This window comes from Cyprinodon variegatus, unplaced genomic scaffold (genome assembly GCF_000732505.1).
Source record: "Cyprinodon variegatus isolate N-32 unplaced genomic scaffold, C_variegatus-1.0 Scaffold346, whole genome shotgun sequence".
In the NCBI taxonomy this organism is placed as follows: domain Eukaryota; kingdom Metazoa; phylum Chordata; class Actinopteri; order Cyprinodontiformes; family Cyprinodontidae; genus Cyprinodon; species Cyprinodon variegatus.
The window spans coordinates 358,270-385,556 of NW_015150799.1; the positions used below are offsets into that span (position 1 = coordinate 358,270).

The 27,287-nt window shown below is 39.3% G+C and overlaps 1 protein-coding gene across 4 annotated transcripts in view; it reads right to left on the reverse strand.

Moving 5' to 3' along the window:
- ptpru (protein tyrosine phosphatase, receptor type U) overlaps nt 1-27,287 on the reverse strand; it is a 267,582-nt gene that overhangs the window by 68,200 nt on the left and 172,095 nt on the right. For all 4 annotated transcript variants that reach the window (XM_015385720.1, XM_015385719.1, XM_015385718.1 and 1 more), the window contains exons 8-12: nt 18,791-19,108; nt 16,083-16,192; nt 13,469-13,670; nt 8,647-8,749; nt 8,291-8,564 (exon numbers count right to left, since the gene is read on the reverse strand). In XM_015385720.1, the coding sequence (XP_015241206.1) occupies nt 8,291-8,564; nt 8,647-8,749; nt 13,469-13,670; nt 16,083-16,192; nt 18,791-19,108 (1,007 nt within the window). The remainder of the gene's footprint in view (nt 1-8,290; nt 8,565-8,646; nt 8,750-13,468; nt 13,671-16,082; nt 16,193-18,790; nt 19,109-27,287) is intronic.

Below are 27,287 nucleotides of genomic sequence, written 5' to 3' on the forward strand. Positions count from 1 at the left end.
GATATGTAAGGGCATAGGGAGTATGGCAAGCCGATAAAAATGTAATCAGTAAGTTTAACAATCCGGAACTTGTTACATAATTATGGTTATCTATGATCATAACCATAGTTTAATTACTTGTAAATAATGAATGAATATGAATTCAAAGCTACATTGTGTAATTTTCAGCTGCATTTAATGGTCCTACTCCAGGGACATGAAAAACTCCCCCATCATTGTCGTCATGTTTTAGTGAGCGACTTACCATAGTGATTTAAACAGACTAAGTAACTGTAGTCATTTAGTGTGATAGTGAGATTATATTGTCGGAAGCTTATGTTTTCCATGTTTAAAGATTCAAGTTTTAACTGTGGCACGGGGTATTTAGACAAGAAAGTGGGTCTCTACAGTCCCTAGTTTGTGAGCTTAGAAAATTTCTATTGAGACTTGCACTTCATAGATTATAAACTATATTACACAGATCCGTAATAAATATCCAGTCTAGCAACTAAATGTTAAAAAAGTTCGCCACAGTTGCTGAGATTTAAGTTTGGCAGATAAGCACCATAAGACGAGTGCTATGATACGGGTGATCTTCAGGTTGAATCCATAGACTCTTGATAACTTCACCAGTGGAATCTCCTTATTATGGTATTAATAGTAACATCCATCAGAACTGTTCACAAAAATATTTTTCTGATCTGAAATCAGAAAATAAAAAAATAGTTTATGGTGAAAGATGTGTTGTATGGAAACCTTGCCATTAAGAATGCTCTGCAAAATACTTTGGCTAAGGATCTCAAAGTGTTGCTGCGTTCAAAGACAACAGCTATGTCCGAACATCCGCCCCTAACCCCTAAATGCTTAAATGACTATATAGATCAGAAACTATATGGATTTATGGTGAACTCGGGCCTCTGACTGTTCATACACGTGACCACTACTTTCCCCTCCCTGTTGTTCATGTGACTCTGGCTGCCCACACGAAGCCTCCACCATATTTGTTCTCTCTTAGCCCAAAAACAAATCTAATGATGCTTTGTGAGGAGAACTCTTGGATTCTAGGATACATCAGCTCGTATAGTTAGAGTAGCAGCCATTCAAAATTTCCCCACTTTCCTTGATAGGCCATTGGCTGGCCCTTGGCTGGTCCCCTACAATTCCTGTTTAAACATCAGTCTTTGTACTCAAATATTCTTTCTGTCATGGTTTGTGGACATTAAGATCTAAAGAGAAGCATCATCTCCTGGTCAGACCCTGTAATTCAGTGAAAGGGTGGAGTCAGAGCAAAAAACATGCATACCCAGTGGCTGGAAGTTGGAGGGGATTTTGCTGGGAGTTGCAAGAAAGTGGGCTGCCATTCAGCTAGCATTTGACTGGGAAGGGCCATTTTGAATGGCTGCTACTGTACCATGGATGAGCAGCACATTTCATGGTGCATTGTGGGAAAATTTGAGTCCACTACTTTTTCATCCACTAGACTTTCAGAGACTCATATAAAATGACGTAACCCCCGTATATGCTGGGGAGTCACCAGCATATAAGTCCCTGACTGAAATGAATATGAATGCCAGATTCAGCAGAGAGTTTTACCTTAAAAGCTGCTCTTAAACTTTTGAACAATAATGAACAACCTGTTTGACTTCAAATACAGTTCTCACTAAAATGCTTTCTGTAACTGTACAAATCAATGAAAAATGTAATTAATTGTTATTTCTACCATGGGCTTCTGTTTTTGATTAGGAGTGTTTGTTTTATTTGTTTAAACCTTGTATTACAATCAACTGCTTTGTAAGGACTATCCTCAGAAAAAGCAAGCACTAAAAACTAATACTAAACAGCTAACAGAAAAATACTAAAATGCTTAAAGGGGCGATGTATCAAATCAACCTTTAATTAAATTATTTCAATGGCATAATATTTTCATACACCTTCTACTCCTTTTAACAATGCTAACAAGATGTTACTAAAAAAACTTCTCCTCAGTTTGCAATTCTTAGATGGACCTATCTCCTATTTTGCTGTAAAAGTTTATATTAAGGAGCAAAGCATGCTTCCTTTATATTTACATTTAAATAATGTGGACAGAGATAGTAAAACAGAAAGTGTTTCGATTATAAACCTTTAACACCAACCATTTTAATCATTCTAAGTTTCTACAAAATCATTAACCCTGTTCATTAATACTCATCAACCTATTTTCTTCTAAGGGCAGCTCTGAAAAGCTGAGTTTGAGTTTTCAATGCCTAATTACATAAAGACAGTTTTCTCTGAAAAAAGGGAATAAAAACAGAAAACAAAAGTTGATGCATCTTATTCTGCCTCCAAAGCAGTTGCAATCAGTCATACATTTAGTTATTACAGGCTTTGGCGAGCTAAGACACATACATTGTCAGCTATTTACTGTGGTAAATAAATATGCTATTGTGATGGATAGAGGCATATTCTGTAAAATGGGCAACTAAATCAATGCACAAGAGCTCAGCAGAAGAGTAAACTGCCAAGGTCCAGACTGTCAAACATACATCACATGTCTCTGTGTGCACAGCCAGTCATGCCAGAGGGGCTGCTGATTCCTGGCAGCTCTAAATGCAAAACACAAATGCTGGAGCTCAACATAGGGCTCCACAGCACACGTTTTGTGTACGTGTCGAGAAAGCTGGGAGATAAAAGTTCAAATGTTACAGATTCCAATGTTGTGGCCCACAAAGCAACAGTCTGTTATTTCTTTATTGTTGTGATCGATCAACTGCAGCAATAACAGGCTTGACAGTTACTTTGATATAATAGAGGCAGTAAAATGCCAAATATTGTGGGTCAAACACTTCCAACAAAACTAGTTAAAAGACTACAAGTCTTTAAGCGGATTTGTTGCAGTGTTTGCTCTCCACAAAGGTAAACAAAATACTAAGCACACGAGTACTGATTTAATGAGGAATGCAATTAAGGGGCCTGACAATTCAGTCTGAATTACAATGAGGAGGTCAGGGTGCAAGGACCTGTAGTGATTATCAAATCTGACACATCAAAACAAGCCTAATGATAAGAAAGCTTAATCAAAAACAGATTTTAGAAGGTTTCTGAATTTCTTGGAGAACCTTTTTTTCTATTTCTAAACTCCTCAAGGCTTTTGTTAGTAGTTAAAGACAGAGATGTACAGGGGAGATAGGAAAAGTAAAAATCCAACCTTTTTTGTAATTAGTTAATACACCATAAGTAGGAGCTAACAGGTCTCACAGCTGATGACACTGTTTGCAGAAAGGTGACTTACAGTAGCTATTTTCAGCATAGCTTTGGTGTTTGAAAAATAATTCTGTAAAGCTGTTAACATTTTTAGAAAAGGTTTTCAATGGAGCGCTGTTGAGCATCAATTCAAGCTGCCTCTCAAACAGATCGGTTGTTCTGTTTATCTTTTGTTGTAAACTTTTGCATTGGACATTAAGGCTAAGTCTGTACCTTTCTATATGAAGAGACAGATTTCAGTCTATTACTTTGTCTAAACTTATATATAAAAAAATGTCTTTAAACTGCAGAGCACCACATCACAGAATTGTATTTCTCTTCTGAATTCCGCCTGTAATGCTAGTAGTTATATTGAGCTGGCTGGCTGTGACACACTTTACTCTGCTCCTCTCTGTAAATTTCACCTACCCTCAATGCTCACAGTCATATCATGTCTATTATTTTCTGCCTCTCTCTGCCATTCTTTACCAGATTGTCTCATTGCTGCCTGTATATTGATTGTTCTGAAGTCAGTGTGAGCCCCCTTCTTTCCAGCGTTCATATGCTCACCCAGCCCTCACTGGTATTTCAACACACCTTTTAGAATCTACACCATATCTGGCTAAAGATCGGGTTATTAGAGATTTTCCGAGAACGGTATCGCCCAGTTTAGACTACCCCTCTGAAAACCAATTTGCATCGAGTTCGGACCGAGCTTGGATCAGTTAACCGTGCTGAACTTGGTTCTTACGACCATTAACAAACCATGCTAAACATCACGGTTTCTAAAGGGTAGTGTAAATGGGGCTTATCGCTGCAGGCTCAGCAGCAACGCCCCTGTGGGTGGTTGGCCAGTGTGGGTGTGTTGATTGTGCAGACGACTATTGGTTCATTGATTTACCAACCCTGTCCCTAAGCCTAACCTACACAGGAGTATGAATGCCCATGCACGACTGCAGTTATGTGTTACTGGATTTTCCTGAAACACTTTCCCACAATAATCGTGTAAATTCTATTGGGGTATTATTATGTACAAATACTTGTGCCCAGTTCTGACCCAGCTTTTACAGTATCAAAAGATTTTCTGTTCTGTAGTTTCAGTTCTCTCTAACTTTTATTTTCTAAATTTTTAGTTGTTTTAATAAAAAAAACTATGTAATTATTTTGATTACTTAACTATTGATATTTTAAAATTAGAATTGGCTAAAATCATAATTAATTGTATTTCTGGAAGATAAGTCTTATAAGTTAATAAAGTAGTGTTACTTTAAAATATTGTTATGGTTCTCCCCTTTTGGGACTCTGAGTTTTTAGTTTTTAGTTATCAGTTACTCTTTTATGTTGATTTTTGGTTTATTTTCCATTATATTTAAGCTGTCTTTAGAAACTCTCTGTTGCCCCCTTACGCTTGTTTCCTTTTCCCCTTGGCTCTCTTCTAGTTAGTTCCTCACACCTGTTCCATATTCAGTTCATTATCTCATCCTTTGTTCTGCTCCCCTTATAAACACCACCCCCTGAAGTTTTCTGTATTTTTTGGTTCCTTGTATTTTTGTACTTTGGGTTTTTGCCTCAGTTGCCTGAATAAATGTTCAAGACTCCCCTCTGCCTCCTGATCTCTGCATTTGGCTCCTCAAATACCCTCATGCTACCATGACAAACATGGGATAAAGACTATTCAAAATATACATTGGCTTAAGCTTCAAGTGAAAGGTTCTTAACTAATGATTCAAAATTGGGATTCAATTTGTTTGGCCTAAATGTTTGTAAGCCAAAGTTTGAATAGGACGTGACAATAGAGTGTTATTTGAGAAGAATATCCAAAAGAGCACCAACCATTTAAGAACTGCTGGAAGACTCCTGGTACAACCTTAACATAAACTCAACTTTACCACTCTTTTCTAATAGATTAATTCAAACATATGGATGTGATCATTCTCAGATAACAATGTGAGAGGAAAATGATGGCTCTTAAATGCTAGTAACACTATTAACAGAGATTGGTATAATGACTGCTTTGGGAAAAGTCTAATTACCAGTTTTACATACTTTTAGAATATTCACTTTAGTCTTCTTCAATTTCACTTTCGGAATTTGTGTTGTGTCTTATCAACACAGCTCATGGCGTCTGCAGGATTGTGATGACATGCCACCATTTGTTTTCTCCTGAAATTTACTGCATTTTACAAACAACAACCTCTGTGTGATTTCATTACCACAAACTTGAATGCTCTTGAATGATAACCTCTTTTTATTTTTTGCATCTTTTACTGAATATTTGAACACTAATGTGTGTCCAGAAAAGCAGCAAGATTTTAGCCCTGAATGAAAGTGTATTTTGCAGCATTTGAAAGACTGGAGACAATGTTGGCTGTATGATTTGGCACTATGGGTCAAGAATGCTGGCCTCCTGCCAGGCCAAACAAAACGTAATCCTTTCCGCTGGTAAAGCCAGGCGTCCCCTATCTAATCCCATGCTTAGCAGTCTAGTTTTGTGAAGTGCTCACACTGCACTTCCCTCCATGTGCTTCTCCACTGAGTTGGAAAAAAGATGATACTGGTGAGCATGTGCCACCCAGTCATTTTTGTGGGACTTTATATCCCAAACAAGGCTCAAAAAGAAAGGGATAAAAAGAGCAACTATAGTGTAACAAGACTCAGACACAAGCAAAAACTTCTTATTTGACCAAATTCAAAGCAGCGTTGCTCTGCTATAATCATGGCACTTGGTTTTGGCAGTCAAACATATGCTGCTTTTCAAATTTCACTGCTTTAGTTAATATTGTGACAGTTAATGTTTTTTTTAGTTTTTTTTTTTTAGAAAACAGTGTTTAATGAGGAAATGGATTTTAAATAACTCAAATGATAGTTATTCTGTTTTCACAATGCTTAGACTCTGGCATTAAACAATAAGCTAAATTTGCTTCTAATTAACATAATAAACCAAATTCAAGCCTAATGGAATCACTCAACTTAATAAGCAGACTGGTTTCTATAGAAGATTATAAGATAGATGAGAAGTGTTAGCATCCTAATCTAGTTTTACGTATTTTAGGGTACACATTGTGATGTTTCTGAACCAGCTTAACATCCACCATCATTAAAAAAGGGAATAGCAGGATAAAGATGAGACATTTTAGCCATGGTAACATCATTGGTGGGTGAGCTATGATACTGATCAAATGTAATGTGGTATTTTACTACACTCCAAAGCAGGAATATTGGAAAACTATTTGTAGACAGGTGGATGTTTTTCAGTGTCTGACAGGTATGGAGGACATTAAATCATAATCATGACATAATTAAATTAAAAACATAAGTGTTTCTTTATTAACTGAGGTATACTTTAAAAACAGGATCAAACGACTCGGCAATTGACCCGCGTTAAAATCGGCTCGGCTCTGGTCAGCATGCTGTGGGAACACCAAACCAGGTTGACCTGTGACACCATTGAACACAACGTACAGATGTCAACACAACCCGTCAGTCGCTTCTGATCTAACAAGCCGAAACAACTCAGTTGACATTCAATAAACATGGTGCATCACTGGTAAGAGGGATTGGAACAGATAAAAGTGCGAACTAATAAAGAATACTGACTATGCTCTGGCTCGCGTCAATGTTACCCTCTATTATTTACATCACCCAGCGTGATGAATCATCAGATACACAGTGGTGGAGGACAGTGGCCACACAGCTTGCCAGCGGGGGTCAGACTCGGCTTTTAAGTCAATTGGGAAAAGAGGTAAAAGGTGATTGTTAGTTGTTCAACCTGGTTTTGAAAAACCCGGGTTTACAGAAAGTGGCTAAAATGACCTCAGTAGTAAGGAGTCTTTTGCTAAGAACAAAATATCAGACTACTCCCTATTGAGATTTTCAGCTCAATAGGAACTTTAAATATAGGTTTATTTTTATTGTTAAAACACCCAAAAGTATCCATCAAGCTCCATAACCAGGTGTAGAATAAACAGCAGTGTTGCCCCCCGGTTTGGTGCTGGTTAAACAGTATTTTCTTGCACAGAGCCCTTTCTGTTATTGTTTGAGACATCTGGAAAAAAAAATCCTTTTCACATAAGATATAAGAAATGCTGCCACCTGCCATGTCTGCTTATCTGCCAACAGTGAAGAACATTGAACTAATTGTGGGTCTGCTTTCTATCTATAGGAAAGACTAACAGTACCTTTAAAATCCTCCCTAAAAAAACTGCAGTGTATAACATCCAGAGTGAAAGGACAACTCAATGCAAACCTTTATGATGATTTGTATATTTCAAAGCATCATATAGCAACATTTATCCCTGATCAAGGGGCTTAAAGTGGGCTAACAGATAAAAAAAAGATCAAGAAAAGAAAAGTGAGCCAAAATGAATCAGGCTTTGGGGCCAAAATTCTAAAGGAAATGATAGATCACTATAAATAGTGACTTTTTGAGAAAACTATTTAAAAATGTTTTCTTCTGCTGTTTTCTTCTATTTATATAATTCAGTCTTATGTGGAATATTTAATGTATACTTATTTTTACCACTGTCACATTCACTTATCCTTTAGCAATCCCTGCTAATTTCCACAGTCTGTAAAAATTTAAAGCACAATCTTTTAACTTCTGGTTATCTGCACCTTTGCCCAATTAAGTTTAAGTAATTGCAATGCCAAGGTAAATGCTTTCTCTTTGATGGAGTTTGGAAAGGTAATGTGGCATCACACAAGGTGTGTTAGTGTGTGTTAGTCTGCTTAAAAACAATGATGTAGGGAAACAGCCTTGAATTGGAACTGAGAGCTACATGAAGTACATTGTGTGCTTTAAATGATTCCAACCAGTCAGAGTGTCTCCATACTCAAAAATTTGGAATTAAAATAAGGGGGAAATAAATATTTACAGCCTAGAATATTACAGCACAAATACTCCTTCAGGGGTTGTGATCTCAGACAATGCCAGCTGTTCAGCAGCTTTAACCGCATGATAAGAGCTGATAAAAACAGACTCTTATTTAAAAAGGATCTTCTCTGGAATTGCTTTAAACCCTTCTGCTTAAAGCTTGATGATCAAATGCTGTCAGATCTGCACATCTCTCGCCAGAGTGTGGTCACTCACCCCTTTGAAGTTGCTCATAGCCTGGAAGTAGACCAGGTAGCTTTTGCGCGGGTCCAATGGGCTGTTCCAGTAGCCGTTGTATGTGTGGTTGTCTCCCACAGTGAAGGGACTGGCCTCTGGCAGGCTGCTGGGCGGCAGCTCGGCTGTGTAGTAGTGCGGTGTACCCCGGGCCTGTGCTTCACCATGAGACATGGGCAATGGGAAGCACTCCTGAAGTCCAAGCTCCCTCTTTACTTTCTTCACAGTTTCCTCTTCAACCACCACCTGGTATGTACTGGAAACAACGTGGGAATGCAACTTTAATAAACCATGGTATTGAAAGCATACAATATGTTGTTTTGGGGTGATCTCCTCACCTGACCGGTGCTCCTCTGCCCTGTGCAGGGCGCAGCAGCACAGTAATTGTGCTCTCTGTTTCACTCAGGGGTGACGGCATGTCTCCATAATCAAACGTGGGGGCTGAAAACATTCAAAGTGGGGATAGTTTATAAAATCTAGGGTTAAAACATCTAAAGCCTGATTATACTTAAAAACTAGGTTGTCTGTGTAGGTGTCGCAGGGAACAAGGGGTACGTTTACACTGCAGGCCTTGATGCTCAATTCCGATTTTTTTTGTGAAATCTGATTTTTTTTTGCGTTGCCGTTCATATTTCCAAATATATGCGACTTGTATGTGATCTGCTGTGTGAACTGCAGTCATACAACGCAAGTGTCCCGCATGCGCAGTAGAGGATGCAATGACGTCACGGGCCAGTGTGCTCTATGTTTACGGAAGTAAACATGGACGGTAGTGCCGGTGCACATCTAGCGATCTTTTCCAACCATAAAAACTCAATCTTTTAACATGGTTAAACATAAATACTGCTCTCCGCATCATCATCTGACATGGTTGTTGTTTTTCTTGCCGCTTCTGCGTAGCAAGACACAGAATAGCGGCCTTTGTCCAGTATTAATGACGTTCAGGACGGATGAATGCGACCTGGCTGTTCACACACAGGTCGCATTTGAAAAGATCAAATTCGTATCGGATTCAGGACCACATAGCAAAGTGGCCTGGGTTGGATTGGAAAAAATCGGATCTGTGTTGTTCAGACAGCCATGAAAAGATAAGATCTAGGTCGCACATGGGCCAAAAAACTGGATTTGGGTCGCTTCAGGCTGCAGTGTGAAGGTAGCCAAAAAGACGTCCCCGCCCCCTCCGCTGCATCTCTCCCAAATTGTAGCTGACTGCAGACAGTGCCGCAGACAGGAGACCAGCTTGTTTTGTTTTTATGACTGCAATTGCAGAAAACAACTCGTGAAGATTGACCAGCTAAAAGAGTGAGGTGCGCGAGAACGCTGGGACCTTTTTTCTACCTGGATCCCTGCTCTTTTTCGCCCTCATGTCCCTCCGTTGTCAGACAAACTCACCCCCACTTCATCACCGCCTCGGCCGTATCTAGACCCACAGCTAGTTCCTGATTCTCTTGAGCAAAAATCAAAAATGTCTGCGTCAAGCTCACTGCGACACACAGCTGTGCAGCGCATTATTCAATCCATCATTTAAGAATGGCGCAGCTACAAAAGTACAGAGGCATGGTAGTAAATCTAAAGCTAGAGGCTGGGGAAGCAAAGAAGAGGCTCATGGTGAGTCTGGAGGAGCAGCAGAGATCCACGGCTCAAATGAGAGTTTCTGATGACAGCAGCCCTATTAGTCTTGCAGCGACTGGCTAGCTCAAATGGTAAGTCCCCCGTCCTGCAAACGGGACTGTGTTCGCATCCCAGCTGGGGGGAATGAGCAGTGTGGGTCCTTAGGCAAGACCCTTCACTCTAATGCCTGCTTTGGGGAGTGGTGGCCTAGTGATTAGGGCATTGTGCTTGGAATCCTGAGGTTCTGAGTTTGAGCCCCAAACCCACGGACTACCACTCTAGGTCTCTGAGCAAGACCCTTAACCTCCACACTGCTCCCCAGACGCCGCACTATGGCAGCTGACTGGCCCCCAATGGGATGGGTTAAATGCAGAGAGTTCATTTCCTTGCTCTGTACTTGTGACAGTATAATGACAATAAAATTCTGTAAAAAAAAAATAATCAAAAACCTCTTTATTATGGAGTTTAAACACTAAGGCCCCGTCCACATGAAGTCAAACCCTGGCCTAAATTCACTAATTTTTCACCAAACCAGCCTCTCATCCATACGAAGCCGGCGTTTCGGGGGTCTGTAAACGATCTTTTTTTTATTAAGCCTTCAGAGTGGGAAGATTTTGAAACGCCGTTTTCGCGTTTCCATCTTTAAGCTCTAACCGCATTTTTTTTCTAATGGCGCCGTACTGTGTTGAATGGTTGCTGCTCATGCTACTCACCCTGCTGTCGGGCTTACAACAGAATCTTCTTCTTCTGGAATATCTCCAGGAAGAACAGAGCAATATCGACGACATAGTTCAGCACCTGAATTTGACTGAACCGCGAAAATGGACGCGTAGGGCAACCATGTATAAATATTACTGCGCATGCCCAACATTTTGTTGCCTGTTTTTTTAGCGTATTTTTGCTTTGGCACCACAGCGCCACTTACAGGCCTGGCATACATTTTGCAGCGTTTTCATGCATTCGTGTGGTCGATCACATTTATTTTACGTCTCCGTCTTTACGACAAACGTTCTGGAAAATATTAGCGCTTCGTGTTCGTTTTGACTTTGCGTGGATGGGGCCTAAGAAAAGCCTTTTTTAAAAGGAAGTTATACAGAGCTCTGTTTGCTGCAAGTAGGTGGTAGAAGTGTGTCTATTTATATAAATGAAAATAAACATTTGGATTAATTGCAAGATACTATGTAGGCCAGAAAACTAGCAGTGAGCATCACTCTGAACCATACCCACAGAGAACTGTGATGATGATATCATCATGTTGTCGGATGCAGTTCTTTAGCAGGGACAAGGAAACGTTGAAAAAACAATAATAAAAATCCGTTCAAGCCAGCAGAAGATGGCGCAGAGGTTCACCTTCCAGCAAGACTAACCCCTTATATCTGTTTAGATACAATCTCTGCCTAATCTGGTTTTGAGATATTTTTAAAATAATGTCCTAGACCAGTGGTAGCAGACTGCTTACCCCTATTTTACATAAAGCATTTAGCATCACAACCTTTATGTAACAGCTTACACCCACAACCTTATTTTGAACACAATACTTGAATTCCCTTTCCAGTTCTCTTGGACACAACGCCAATTAACAATCACAGCAATGAGGCTAAATTGAATGCCTTTCTCATTGGAAGGGATATGGCTAAAGTTGTGCTCCTCCCCAGAGATGTTGTGGCACATTTCTCTTCAATATCAGCAGTCAATTAGCAAAGGGGAAGCAGAGCAAACTATTCATGAGGCATAGATAATTATCGAATTAAAAAGCAGTTTGCTAATACTGCAGCAGAATAGACCTGACATCAATTATGGGTGGAGGCTTTAAAGAATACCGGCTGTGCTTTTTCTGATGTTAACAGAGCACGGCAGTAAAAAACAGTTTGAAGCCTGCTGCCAGGTCCAGTCTGTCTGAGGGACATTACTGCATCAGCCACAGCGACGCATCCACTGAATGTATAAGGGCATAGGCGAATGAGGAAATGTGTGCAGTCAGGTACTCTGTGGTGGGTGTTGTTTAAAGATGCTGACAGTAGTGGCTGTTGAAGGTGTTCAGTGTTTGCTAGCTGTCAGCGCAGATTTAGGAGACGTTCAGCGTAAGTGAATGTTCTGCACTGTGGGCCGCTGAAGCAAGAAGATGATGATCTGCAAAGACTTCTGAACTGTATCTGTAGTCATGGCTTGATGCCAGAAGTCTGTCTCATAAGAAGCCAATAGGCCAAAATGGTGAGTTTAATCTATTATACGTACAGAGCCTAAACCTTCCTGAAAAGATATATGGGCTAAAAATAAGGATAATTTATTAGCAAAAGAGGAGCAGAGCTCCACTGGGTTGTAATCCCACCCCTTACCAAAAGAAAAAAGCATAATAAAAAAAAGGCTGAATTTTTACCACACATAATAAGCTCAGAGACTCCTGGAAGTGACATTCAAGTCTCAGGGATTTACTACATTTCTCTTTATATACTACACACAGACCTTTTCCCTATGTGATGTTTCTCTGCCTTCTATGAGTTAATTTATATCCTGTGGACTGTGAGGTGACAGCACCCGGGAAGTTTGGAAGAGCACTGAAATATGGCTCTCCCACAGTATCAGCTTTTGCGTCAGTGAAGGAAAAACATTATAGTCGAAAGAAAACAATGCCAAAATCCATATCGTAGCATATACAGTGGCTGAAGTCTTTGTTGAGTATAAACAATCTGTGGATGAAAGATAGATTTTCCTCATGCTTCTAAAACACAAGCTATTAAGAAGGTGATTACCAGAGAATTACCAATAATGGTCACCAGGGGCATAGCTGATAGAACAAGACTGATTCAACTGCACAGCTTGCTAGCCGCTTTCCAGGCATGACTATCCCCCAACAAGCACACAAATCCAAAAAGTAAAAGGCTCCTCACGGTGTCATACCAAGGCCTCAAAAACAAACCAAACCAAAACATTGCACAATCAATTATTTCTTATGTATTTAAAGGAACTTTCTTTCGTGAATTATTCCTCTGTAAAAAGGCTCATTATTCCAGGTATGACATTACATGGGTACAGGGGTAAAGCTTGAACTAATGTACATAGGCGTTAGTCTTCAAAGCTGCCTCCAGAGGTATGAATCCTGCCCCATTACCTCTGCCGCAGGTCCTCCTAGTGCCAAAAAATCTTTAAAAAAAGGTCTGCCTTCAGAATTTTACAAGCAATTCCACCCATGTGCTCACATCTTGTCATTTACTCCTCGTATTCCAAATCAATACAGTAAATAGGCTATTTTTTGACCCATGGGCTTAATACCATAACTAATCACTTTAATTCCTTTGGTATTTTGGTATTTTTTTATGAGGAGCTGAATAATGATAAAAGGCTAAAGACTTTAATCTTATTATTGCATTTTTTTTTTACAGATTTCTAAAATACATCCTAATTGTCTACTTATCCAATTCCCTTGAGTGATGCATAAAGACCTGACTTCTTTATTTTAAGCATAAAACCATATTTACTAACATTAAACAAAGCTAAAATATTTCTTGTAATTTCTTATAATTGGCGATATTAGTGTAATTGGTGTTTCACCTGAGATGTTAGTGGTGATTTCTGTGAGGGCTGTTTGTCCAAAGCCCTTTGCTGTACGCGCCCGGACAGAGATCAGGTATGTTGTTCCAGGGTGGAGGTTAGAGAACATATGGTACGTCTCGTTTTTGAGCTTAGACACCGTTCTTCTAGGACCTGGTACATTGATGCCTGGATCCGACGACTCAATGCTCTGGTAGCTGATCTGTTGAGGTGAAAAAACAAGAGAAAGTTTAAAATATTGAGATAGGAGCGAGTGATGTAGATTCTGAGTTGTGTTTACAGACTTTTGCAGATTTCATGTAAGACCATTAACTCAGCCCTCGGAAGGTTTTATTGAAGTTACTCACTATGATTCACTCAATTAAAAAATAAATGAGCTTCTTAAATGGTTCTGCTGATTACACCGGTGCAGTCTGAAATTTCACATGAATAAGGCCTAATTGACATTGCCACTGTTGAGTCGCATTAGTTTAAGCAATGTGGGCTTTCTTCAAAAAACTAATGTGAACAATGAGTGATTGCCTGCCTAAGTAGCACATTATTGAGGTCAAAAGCTCTGGACACCACACATTAAAAAGTAGACTCAAGTGTTTAAATCACTGCTGGTAAGTGTTTATGACATCGATTAACTCTTGTTAACAGAATGCCACAAGTCAGCGTCCTTAAAAAGTGAAATTCTGTAGTTTTTCTTCAAGAGGCTTCTTGCCTTTCATGCACCTGGTGGAGAGCTTCCACTTGTACTGTTTGAAAGACAAGAGCTGACTGATGTGACCCGCCTGCATTCAGAGTGAGGATATTAGGACGTATATCAAAGCCTCTAAAGGAATAAATGCAGGAAAGCATTATGAATGTGAATGCCTAGACTGCACACTGAGGGTATCTCTCTAACTCTGTCATCCTCACATTGTGCCTTCTTGTTGTTACAATATAGTAATTTACTTTTAAGTAACAAAAACAAAAAGTGACAGAAGATGATGGCAAGAATATTAAGGAGGATTTGCAGAACTGCTGTACAGTTCATGGCATTTAGACCATGTGGTCAATAAATCAGTCGTTGAGTAATGAAGATGATATCTTTGTCTTTCTTTCTCTGTCAGTCCATGGTCATCATCACAAGTAAACACAAAAATCAGGTACAGCATCCCCTTTATTTGTCAGCCTAGAGGTCTGGTTCAATAAAGTCCTTGCACAAAAGGTCAAGAAAGGAAGCATTAATCCAAGGATCTGTAGGAAGACCTACTGAAAAAGAGAGAGTGTACAGTAAATACAAAATCATTATCCAGCTAAATAGAGGCCCCACAGCTAAAACAAATGTATGTGAGTTATTGATTAAAAGTTCCAGCCTCGGTTCCAATGGGACAAGTGCAATGTTAAGTCCAAGCCTGTGTGCAAGGTCAGTGAATGTATCAAGCCCTCTCTGCTATTTTTGTTAGTAGGGACACATTGGGCTGTGCACTGAAATGCGCTACAGAGCAGGATTTTTTTTTTATTAAGCACATCCCATGATTTTGCTTTGTGTCAGTGATACTGAAAATGGCTCAGCAAATGGACAGTGAGGTTTTTTTTTCCTAGCAGTGAAACAAAAATACCACAAGAACTGCCACATTTCAGTTTCTAGGAAATAAAATATATTTTGGAGTGCTGCAGAAGATGATTCTGCCCAATTATGAACTCCTGTGAGCAAAGAAGTGGAGATTTGGATAAGATTTTCAGAATATTTACTTTTGAGAGTCAGAAGTAAGATTCAGAAATTGCCAAACTGCCTCTGCAATATACTGTACCTGCAACTACTGGAAAATACTACTTAGAAAAACTGCCCCTCACTTTTGTCTTTTTATAGAAACCCAAAGTTTATCCCTTTGTTTGCACCTCTATGTCTGTTGGACATACTTGACTTGGTTGATCAACTGATTTTATTTTTTATCAGCACTGAGTGGTGACTAATCAAAGTTGCTTTCATTGTTAGCAGCTAACATAGGAGCAGTGCTTGTCATCCTGGGAAGCAATGTGTCTACATCACACTGGAAAAAGGATCTAGAAATAAGTAAAAATGTTTTTCCTTCCCTTAATTTGAGTAGGTAAATGAGATAGTTTGCCAATGGAATGAGTATTTTTACCCTTGAATTAAGATAATTGGATAATATGCACTTTAAGTACGACAATGCCATTATGTTTTCTTATTTTAGGTGTAAAATGTCATGTTCCATTGGCAAGGTGTCTCTTTTACCTCCCCAATCCAAGAACAAATGCACTTATTTTAGGGAACAATGACTTATCTAGATTTCGATTTTTTTCCAGTGCAGTGGCTAAGTTGGACTTTCAAAATAAAACAAAATAGAAGAACTTTTCACACAAAAAAAAGTCTAGGTTTAATGCTTCAGAGACAGGGCTCTAAATCACACATAAACATGAATCTTTTTCATTTGTTGCAGTGAAATAAAATAAAAACAAAAATATTACAATTTACTATATATCAAGTGCAATAAACACATTTCTATTTAGGGAGTCATTTGTTTTATCATGTAAAAAAGATGCCCAATGTACATCAATGTACATCTGTGCTGCTCAGTGAAGTGTGTAAGTCAAGTTAGCAGAGGTGTCTCCATGGGCTCACCTCATACTGCGTAATTAGGCCATTGGGCTCAACAGGCTCCTCCCACTTCAGGAAGATCATGTCATCAAGAGGGGTGAAGGTGAGCGACTCTGGTGCTATGCCTCCGGGAACTATGAGAAATTGTCAGAGCAAACATTTGTCAGGGAAATTGAAGTGCTGATCCCACGATGAGCCTGTCGTGTCAATATCACCGGAGTGAATGTCACAGTGGCTCAGAACAAAGAGCCACATGAGAAACTCACTTCCAGAGAGCAGACAGGCAGAGAAGATCAGATAAGGATACTTTTAATATATAAACTGCATGAATGATATATTTTCAACACACACTAGAGAAAACCTTCAACAAAATATTATAATTTCATACCCTTTTCACTTTAAGTTGAAATATATATATGAATATATGAGCTGCCTGCTCAGAAATAAGTTTCTGAGAGGAATACGAACGACTGAATATTTAAGTTGAAGCAGTTTTTGGGCCATAGAGTTGAAGGCTGTGTCCTCAGAGTCTGTCTACAGAGGAAGACTAGTAGATTCAGGCCTGAGGCTAAAGCAAGAGTCAAACAGCTGAGCTGTCTCTTTGAATTCAGATAATCCACATGACAAATTTGTTTACTTAGACTTTGAAAAGGAGCTGTTATAATTGGCATACTCTATATTTAAATAGGCATATGTATCTTTATCCAAACAGGTAAACGAAACATTTCTTGGTTTACAAGTTTATGTTTTTTTCTTCATTCTGTTTATCTTTACCTCATTGTAAGAAATCAGGTTTGGTTGGATTTTCTTTCATGTGAGAATTGATTTTTCTCTCCAATACCAAGGGAACAACGTGCCACCACGGTTAAAAAATAGAAGATAAGACGCATGAAATTCTTTCTCAAGACTCCTTATTTTCTCTCTTATGTCTTAGTCTGAAAATAAACTTATTTTGTGATGCTTCAACAGAATCAATCAGATCAGGCAGATGGATAACATCACCGCTGTACTAAACTGTTGGAGAACTGTTTTATTCTAAAATACGCTGAGCTGAAAAATAACTGATTGATGTATGAACCCCTTGTTTTTTCTGTTTTATTCATTTGGAGTAACAGATTTATGTCCACAGCAACACATTTGATTTAAAAGAGGTTCTGAAGAACTACAGACATTTAAAGTTGGGCATTTCAGACCTGGAAAATCTCAGTGACATTTACTGGAAGATTAAAACACATTAAAACAACAAAAGTCTTATGCTTCATTTAACAAATAGACTAAATTATGTCCTTTGGGAAAACATCTGGTTTTCAAAATAATTAAACCATACCATGTGCTGCAAAAGATACCTCATGCCTTTTTTCTGAGATAGGATATTCTAAAACCTATCTTGTACTTTGCTCCAAAAATAAATGTTTTGGTACTGCCCATGTAAAAAAGAATATCTTCACACTGCACACAAATGTGGCCCAAATCTTTTTTTTTTTTTTTTTGCCCTGAAGTGATTCAGGTAAGATTCTTTCGTGAAAGTGTGAACAGGCCAAGTCACATGTAATCCATTTTGTTGAGCTCTAGTTAAGCTCTCTAAGGCTACGTTCACACTGCAGGCCTTGATGCTCAATTCCAATTTTTTTGTGAAATCCGATTTGTTGGCGTTGCCGTTCATATTTCCAAATACATGTGACTTGTATGTGATCTCCTGTGTGAACTGCATTCATACAGCTTAAGCGTCCCGCATGCACAGTAGAGGACACAATGACGTCACAACCCAGCGTGCTTCGTGTTTACGGAAGTAAACATGGATGTAGTGCTTGAGCGCATCTAGTGATCTTTCCAAATCTTAAAACCTCAATCTTTTCAAGATGGTTAATAAAGAAATTGCTCTCCGCATCATCGTCCGCCATGGTGTTTGTTTTTCTTGCCGCTTCTGTGTAGTAAGGAGCAGAATAGTGACCTATGTCGGTTACTAATGGCGTTCAGGTCGGACGAATGCGACCTGATCGCATTTGAAAAGATCAGATTCATATCGGATTCAGGACCCCATGGCCAAGTGGCATGAGTAGGATTGGAAAAAATCGGATCTGTGTTGTTCAGACTGCCATGAAAAGATATAGGATTTGGGTAACTTCAGGCTGCAGTGTGAACGTAGCCTTACTCCTCATTTTACTTGTTTTACATTGTCAGCTGTAACACCCAACAACTTCCACTGCTTAAACAACTTTATATCCATCCATAGACACTGACTTCACAGGCTGTCCTCTTGAAAAGGTCTGTCTGAAACGTCTTGTTACAGTTTTTCTGCACATGAGGGTCACTTAAGGGCCACAGACCTAATGCACTATATGAAATTTCCAAAAATAAAAAAAAACGTAAAAGGTTTTGCTTTAAAACATAAAATACTTTACACTACTAAAGCATAAATACATAATATGTATATTTGAGACCTTCAAAGTGTTGGTGCTCTGGGCTACAGGACTTGCTAGAATAGCCTTGCCTATTGTGCAATTAATGATCATGTACCATGATATTAAACAAATGCTCTCAAAGGGAGGCAATGTTAAACCGTTATTGCTTTCAATGTTAAAATAAAAACATGTTGTCATAGGTTATTTGCAATCAAACAAACTTAATGTAAAACATACCTGCACAGCTTTAGGCTCCAAACATGCTGGCCAAACTGAAACTTTTTTAAATCTTTCCAAGTATCTACAGTTTAACCCCTATGAAGTACTTACTGTCCTCCTCAGTCTGAAAAGTGACCTCTCTGCTTTCCTTCTTCCCCTCTGGATTTGCCAGTGACAGCCGAACGTGAATGCTGTGGTATGGTGGAAGGTCACGAAGCGTAAAGCGTGAGGCGTTGTGCTCCACTGCCAAGCACTCACGGACGGTGGTGTTGTGGCCTCCACCGCCTCCCGCCATGGTATAGCGGTAGCACAGGGACACTGAGTAGGTGTGGCAGCGTGTCAGGTTGAACGCCAGATTCTCCCACTGCAGGGACAGTTGCCTGGACTGGATATCTGTGGCGATGAGGCCTTGCAGCGGACGCATGGGCTCTGGGAGAAATAAAAGAACAAAATGAAGAAACAGTAAGTAGGCAAAAATGTTCTGAAATCTTGCTGGGTTGAGGAAATAAAAACAAAATCTAAATGACTAATATTCATGGACCACCTCAACAGTTTTTCATTGCAGTTTCTCTCCTCCATGCTGCCATATTGCCCGGCCGCCACATAGAGGTCAATTTGCTGCCAGCACAGCACACCCACATCCCTGATGGCAGAGCAGAAATCACGCCAATTGCTCTAATTAATAGGACAGGCTGAGTTGCTGTCATTCGCCCACCAGTTCCCTCCTCTGTGCCGCAGAGTAAGTTTACTCTTCACTAGCTGTAACTGTCTGCCCGGAGGTTTAATCCCCCATCGCGCCAAAACTGCCAGAGTTACGCAAGGACGTTTACATGCTCCTGGTCACTTTTACTGCTCGGTCATGGTATATTTTTAGACGTTCATTCTGGTCACAGAGGAGTTAAACTGCACTTTCTTTCACTCAGACTAAAGAGACAAGAGCTCTGTCTTTAATATTCCCCTTGCCACCCTCCATGGGAGATAGAGAAAGCCTCTATGCACAGAGGCACAGATCAGTCTGTGTTTGGGAAGACGTCTAAGGCAAAAGAGATGCAAAGTTGAGCCAAGGACACCGTCCTTATCAATTGAGGCCTTTATCAACAGCTGTTATTGACCCAAACAATGTCCTTTTGTTGAGCAATATGCTACACAACCTAGTGTATGACTTTATCTGTTACACAGCATTTTCACCAATGGGTTGAGGTTGGATTAAAAGGACATTAGATATAAGGGAGACATCAGAGGACTTTGCAATTACTTACTTAATTCTTAATTTCTCTGCTAACTAACTAGAGTGTAGATTAGAACAAGGAAATTAAAGACAACAGCTTTTGCAACATAAAGCAGAAACCAAAACATTAAACTAAGGGCTATGGTTAAAATGGGATGTTTATGTAGACTGTATTAATAGAAAGGCAAACTTTAGTTTTCACTGTTTTCACCATTATTTATTTATCTCTGACTCAAATCAGACTTGCTGTTCAAGGTCCATTTTGACTTCTAAAATATTTCTTCTTGCAAAATACCAGACTAATGAGGGAATTATTATTATTATTATTTTTCTAATTACTTCCTTTAAAGTGACTTTAGGATGGCCCCTGGTTGACCTTATTGCTGGAATGAAACAGGGTCTGCTTTACATGAAATGTGTGTATGAATCCCAGCTCAAAAAGAAAACAACTTTTTAAGATGCTGGCTGATGCTCAGGAGAGTGCCATTATCCACAGTTAAACCAGTCCTCTATTGATATGGTCTAAAGGGCCAATCAGAAAGGAAGAAGATATTACCCCAAAAACAACACAAAATGCAAAATAAAGATTTTCAAATATACTCAGGGGCATTACCTATTAACCTTACAAATTCCTATGGTCTGATGAAACCAATATGGGAGTGCTTGGTTGAAATGACCATTGCTGCTCACTCACTCCATCCATCCATTCATCAATCCTCATCTGCTTATTCGTCAGTGTGACGGAGGCACTGTTGTCTATCTGCAGCAGTCTATGGGCGAAAGGTGCGGTACCCCATGCAAAGGTCATAAGTCTTTCTCAGACCATAGAGATGGCAACTCCTAGAGGGGATAGCAATGGTCTCAGTTTGAATAACAATCCAAACTGAAGTACTGGGATGCCACCGTCTAGATGTAAGAATTTTTTTTTTCAGGGAACGGCCCAAAAGAACTCTACCATCCATCCATTTTCCGTCATGCTTGTCCCACTAGGGGTGCTGGTGCCTATCTCCCGAGAGAAAGGGTACAACCTGGACAGGTGTCCAGTCCATTGCAAGGCAGCAACCATTCATGCACACACTCACACTAAAGCAGAATTTAGAGAAGCCAATTAAACAAAAAGTAATGTTTTTGGACTGTGGGAGAAAGCTGGAATATCCGGAGAGAACCTATGCATGCTCAGGGAGCACACGCAAACTCCATGCAGAGAGACCTCGGGCCAGTAATTGAACCCGGAACATTCTTGCTGCAAAGCGGCAGTGCTACCTACTGCTCCACTGAGCAGCCCAGTGAACTTTTCCAAATAAATAAAAATATGTTGAAATGCTGAAGTCAAACGTTTGACCAACATCACAAAAAACCATTCTGCTAAATACTTACAAAATGGAATGAGCCTTTTCTTTGCTATCAAAGCAAGTCTAGATGTAGTTGAGATATCTGTTGAGGATTTTTAATGCATAACACATTAGCACATAACATTTAGCAGTCTGGCTAATACCTAAAACTAACTTGCGAGTTAAAAGAATTAAGATTTCTTTCTTAAATACTATATATCTGAATAGATTGTGAATAAAGTCTATAAATATATACATACATTATAGACTTTCAAGATGTATATTAAAGAAAAGTGCTACTTAATTTACCATCTTTTTGATTTAGAAAAACAAAACAATAAGTTTGTCTTTTATACGGCCTTGAACAAATTAATGGTTAAAAATCGGAGACATTATTCTGGCATTTAAGGACTAGAACTTATTTTCTGTGAAAAAAAAAAAGTTTCCTGGTTTAATATCAAAACTAGGCTATCTATCTTAACAAACACGGTATTTAAATCTCTGTTTTTTTAACTTTCCTTTTTCAGATCTTCTTTCATTTCATAAGAGACAACAATATTATCAATTTCGCCATCCACCTATTACTTTCTTCCTTAGAGCACTTGAGATTTACTGACAATCTACAATGAAGGACTCTGCACTCGTCAGCTCTCCCTTTTAATTTGCTGTCAGAGATCTCACTCTAGATGAAAATATTAGCTGAGCGTTGATCTGGCCCTTATCTGGATTAATGTGATGGTTGATGAATGAGTAGGCACAGTAATCACAAAGTGGTGGACTGCGTTGCACCCGCTGCGAGATGTAAATGCACCATTGTTCATTGTCTTAATGCTGGAGTTGATAGTCTGCACAGTTTGAGGGCTAAATAAAGAGAGGCATTTAACTGCTGAGTTGATGAAGCACTATCAAAGGGGCCACAGTGTGCTCATTATGGAGCTTCTGAAAGTGGACATTTGTGCCAACTTTTTCTCCTTTGCCTCCTCTTATTTGTCTGTGTCCCACAGGGAGTCGTTCTGTGGCAGCCTGTGGCAAAGGATCTGCAGCTGCTCAAATGTGGCTAAAGGTGTGAGCATTGCATCCATGCAACAAGTGGTCGCAAAGATCACGAGTTATATCTTGAAACCCTCTGTGTTGTGCTCTAAACAGCTTTGCAGAGCATAGTTACTATGAGCCACTTTTGCAAACTATTTCTTGAAAGATTTCTACACATCTGCCTGTATATTTTTAAGGCATGTGTGGTTTCTATCAAGACCAATCCAAACTATTATTTGTCTCACATATCTACACATCTGTTATAGTTTACGAAGCCGCTGTATAAAAACAAACAAAAAACCTTTTACCATCTTGTTTAACACTCGTAACTCGAAATCTAATTATTCACTGGCACACCTAGGAAATATCTGTAAAAAGACTAAAAATAAATGCATTTGTACTACTGCGGCAAAGCCTCTCTATAAATAGCAATTAGCAATAGTTTAGTTCATAAGAATCTGTTTCCAACAAAATCCATTGTGGCTCAAAAAAATGTACCTAAAACAATCCCTTTTTACAAACATGTAACCAATGTTTTGGTTGCTTGAAGTTAACAAGAGTTTTAAAGAACTTCAAAACAGTAAGCTATGACTGTTTCCCTGAAATTCACATGGGAAACCAAAAGGGGGCATTCCTTTGAACCCCTAGATATAAATCTGACTCATATTTATGCTGATCAAAATGAAGGTAAAAGTCTCCAAAACTTATAAATAGGAAACAGGACAAAACCAAAGCAGCCATACTTTTTTATTTGCTGTCTGCTATCACAAAGTAATAGACATGTAGAATTTGATGGATTCTGGAACTTTAACAGTGTGCTTTAATCCAATGAGACTAAGAGCAAGCTGTTCAGCAAGAAATACTCGAAAAGCACACTGTTATATATGGTGGAGGACCTGTAATGCTGAGGGACTGTTTTGTCTTCCAAAGACCCTGGGAATCGTGTCACAAAGGATAGGGTTGCGAAGTCCTTGAAACACCAGATTATTATTGAAAAGTCGGTGGTTCCTAAAGGAAATAGAAAATGGATTATTTCTAGTTCTCTAAATAGAAAAACATGTCCAGTTTAACACAGGAAATACTCCAATCTAACCTGATTCATGCTTCCCCTGGTGCTTAATCCCTGAGCAAAAACTGTGGGCTGATCTACAGAGTAGAGAGACTAGACAATCTAGAGAGATATAGTGCAAAGTCAATTATTCCATTTCTGTGTATGTTCCAACCATGTCAATCATTCTAAGAGAAGATAATATGGATTTCTATTATCAGGAGTTGAAGAAAGTAAAGTACTTGTAACAGAGGTGCCAAGCACTGCATCTGGTAGTGCAGTAAAGAACATGCCTTCCAGCTAAGGCAGAAAAGGTTACACGTACTGTACTCTTGTTGATCCAGTAGTTCAAACAAACCAGCTGAACGCAGCTGAAAACAGCCTAGGTCTATCTCTATTGTGTAGACATGGTTAACATAACTCATTATTTATATGTTACATTCTACTGCTATAAACAAAACATATCTGATTATGAAATTGTACTCAAGCGGTAAGTATACAAGCTAATACGATTATCTCTAAGATATTGTCACTACAACCTCTATGAAGATGTGAACATCTGTCCACAATGAAGCTAAGGCAAATAGGGTAGATGGTTAGACTGGAGGGTATGCAGCAATCTGATAATCCGATGGGATGTACTGGAGCATTACTGATGGTATCACATAAAATAGATTAAAATATAAAAGACTTGTCAGGACTAGCTTAGAACTTATGTTCCTTTTGAGATGACTTTCACCCTGGATTCTTCTCCTTTTACCAGACCGAGAGGAGTACGGCCAAAGCCTTTTTTAAAGGGTTCGGTGACCCAACAGCAGGTGGAGGCCCATTAACATAGTTTGGGGACCACCTGCAGTCAAATACTTGCCTCTCCTGTGCGATTTACTTGAGGGGCTTCAAGCTGTGCTAATGCAGCGTGCTGATAATCACAGCGATGGCTCATCAAGCACACCTGGACGACCATCAGAGCCAGCCGGAGATCGTGTTCACATTCACGGCCATTAGTTTTATAGTCTCTGCACCAGGACAGCTAAACTCTACACATCAGTATGTGTGTGTGTGTGTTTGCGCACCCATCTAGCCATCATGTTTGGGACATAGGGAAATATTCAGCGTTGCTACGGAAGAGAACTATTAGTCACGGTGGTCGGACTCTGCTTTTGGAGCGGAAATTCGCTTTCCACAAAGAGGGGTTCAAATATCCCCTCTCACCACTGTCTAATTATTACCTCCCTGATATCGCCACAGCAACCCCAACATCTATTTTCTACTGGTTAAACCTAATCAGGCCAAAAGCAAAGGGAATGGCTGGGGTTCAGTAATAGATCATAGGGTCAGTGGGGGCTCAGCAGACCAGATGATTTGCTGGGTTGTTCAAAGGAGCTCAAAGAAGGGCATGCTGGTGAATGTCTCCTATAGGTTCACAAGGGTCAAATAAACAAATTGAGAAAAGTTTAACTTGGCAAAACTTTTCATGATCCCATCTACAGTATGCCACTACCATGCACAGGTATACTGTAGCTTACAACATGATTTGATAATGCAGAGGTCGGTTAGATGCAGATGCAAAGGGAACAAAGACAAAATATGCAATATCAATCACTCCCACACAGTTTTAAAGCTTCAGTGAATGTAAATAGTTAAAATGCCAGTAGTTTTTCAAAGGGAAAAACAAGTTCAGTGTAAATCATTTACATATATAGCAATATATTTTTGTATAGGTCAACTGAAAATTATGGAAGAAATAGAAAATCTGCAGTAACTCAGCTGCATCAGTTTGAACTGCATTAAATTGATGCTTTACTAAACCAGTGCTTAATTTTCTTTCAGCATTCAGGATGCCAAGTCAGCAATGTTTGACCACTCAACATTCCCTAAATTCAATCTATTGCATTAGACTGTGTGGACATGTTGTAGTTGATAGCCATTTTCAAGAGCTCCAGTACTATAGAAGCCCCTTGCAATTTTATTTTCTTCCTCTATAAACAAGGTGGAAAAAGGTAAACATTTACTATCATCAGGTGTTTAGCTAAAGGATTTTAGCCCTCTATAGGTAATTTAAATCTGTTAACAATTTCATCAACCTTGACTGAAAGATCAGTATCACCTGGAGAAAGATAAGCCCAGCATAATGTTGCTGTCACCATATAATATTATACTTTGGGTGTGGTGTGATTTTATGCCAAATATATTTGTAATTGTGGATTTTTTTTTCCTTTGTGAGAAAAAGTGTCTAAAAGTAGTTAACAGCAGCAGCCCTGACTGACACAGCTCATTGGTTAATTTGTATCACGTGTCCCGGACGCTCCGGAGGGCTTTACCATATTAATAGGAGAAGCGGCGGAAGTCAATCTATAAAATCTATAAAATTACTACATGTTGTCCGATTAATTAGTGTATAGTTTTAAATCAGGTTGGCCATGGATTAGCAAGCAGGTGGGTTCGGAACCGGACCCTGGTCCGCTAATCTGTGACCTACGTTCTACATTAATGAGGTGTAATGCAGCATTTAGATCCAATGTATAAATAAAACCAATATGCAGAAAGATATGAAGCAATGATAAAAAAGAACACCTATTTGGCTTCTGCAATAATCCCACACTGTATTTAAATGCCCACTTGAACAGCCCTGCACACCCAAAAGCATCACCTCCCACACATGGCTGAATGAGCTAATGTCACAGTGGTTGAAATGTAAATATAACATTAAAGGCTGAGTTTGGTGACTTTCACAAACACTGATAGCAGCAGCTGTGAGAGCAATCTCCATCTACGGTGAATCCTGTATCGCTTCATCTGATTTCACCATTTGTGCCCAACGGTCCCACTCCCCCCCCTCCCCACCACCATTTCTTTCTTTGACTTTTTCTTATTGTGAATTATATGATACTCTTCAGCTGGAGATGGGTGTGTCGGGAAGCAAAAGAGTGCACAAAGACTGATGAATGAGAGGTGTCTCTGGCTTTCGAGAGCGGAGAGTAGGTTTAATATGTCATCCGAGAGAAGGCCAGGGAGGTTTTGCTGGAGCAGGGTCGGAAGAAATGTGAGGGATGGTGTGCAGCAGGGAGAGACCGTTGGGCATAGGGAAGAGTGATGACCATGGAAGACATGAATCTTCTGCCTTGGGGTAACAAAAGCTTTTCTTTTTTTGTGCCCCTGTGACTAGACAACGCATACATTGCAGATTCAGGCAGCACTAATGACTGCCTACATCTTCTCTGAGTGTATCTGCCTGAAAACAATATTTTTCATGCTATATATGTGCATATATTTTGAGAATTAGCATGGATGTAGCTAAGATGAATGCTGTTATTCTGCTCGACTGAGGGTAGAGAAGAATTTAGCGAATCGCTGAAGAAAGCAAACGGAGCAAAATGTCAGGCGGCTAACATAAAAAATTAGATTTTCTATTCTAATTTCACCTTTATAAAACTAAAAAGCCAAATTCCCTGCAACTTGATAAACTTGCACTCAACCCATCATTGCTTTTAAAAAGAAGAGCAGGAACTTTTTAATAAAAATCTGACATCCAAAATTAGAGGCACAGAAATGTTTTGGCAATTAATCTTAATCCATGAGAACATGTTATATGTTTGATTAATATTAATGTTGACGTGTTACAAAGCACAGTCAGATTATTGGATCACTCCCACATGATCTCCCCATATACCCACTCAGAGTTTTCATTTCATCTACATCGTTCAGAAACCAGAAATATTACTCCCACGTGGAAAAGGGTTTTTTAAAACTAAAACCCTATCTTCTTTTAATCTGCAACTCAACCCACTCTGAAGCTCACAGTTTGTGTTCCAAAACACAGCATCATTTTCACTGACACAAAGTGAAAGGGAATTTTCTCACAGCAGATACTGTCGATGCAGTTCAGAAATGCTTTAAACATCCAGTAGCAATGTTTTAGCCAGGTTTATCAGTCACAGGTTCAATGTATACTGATACTAACCCTTACCT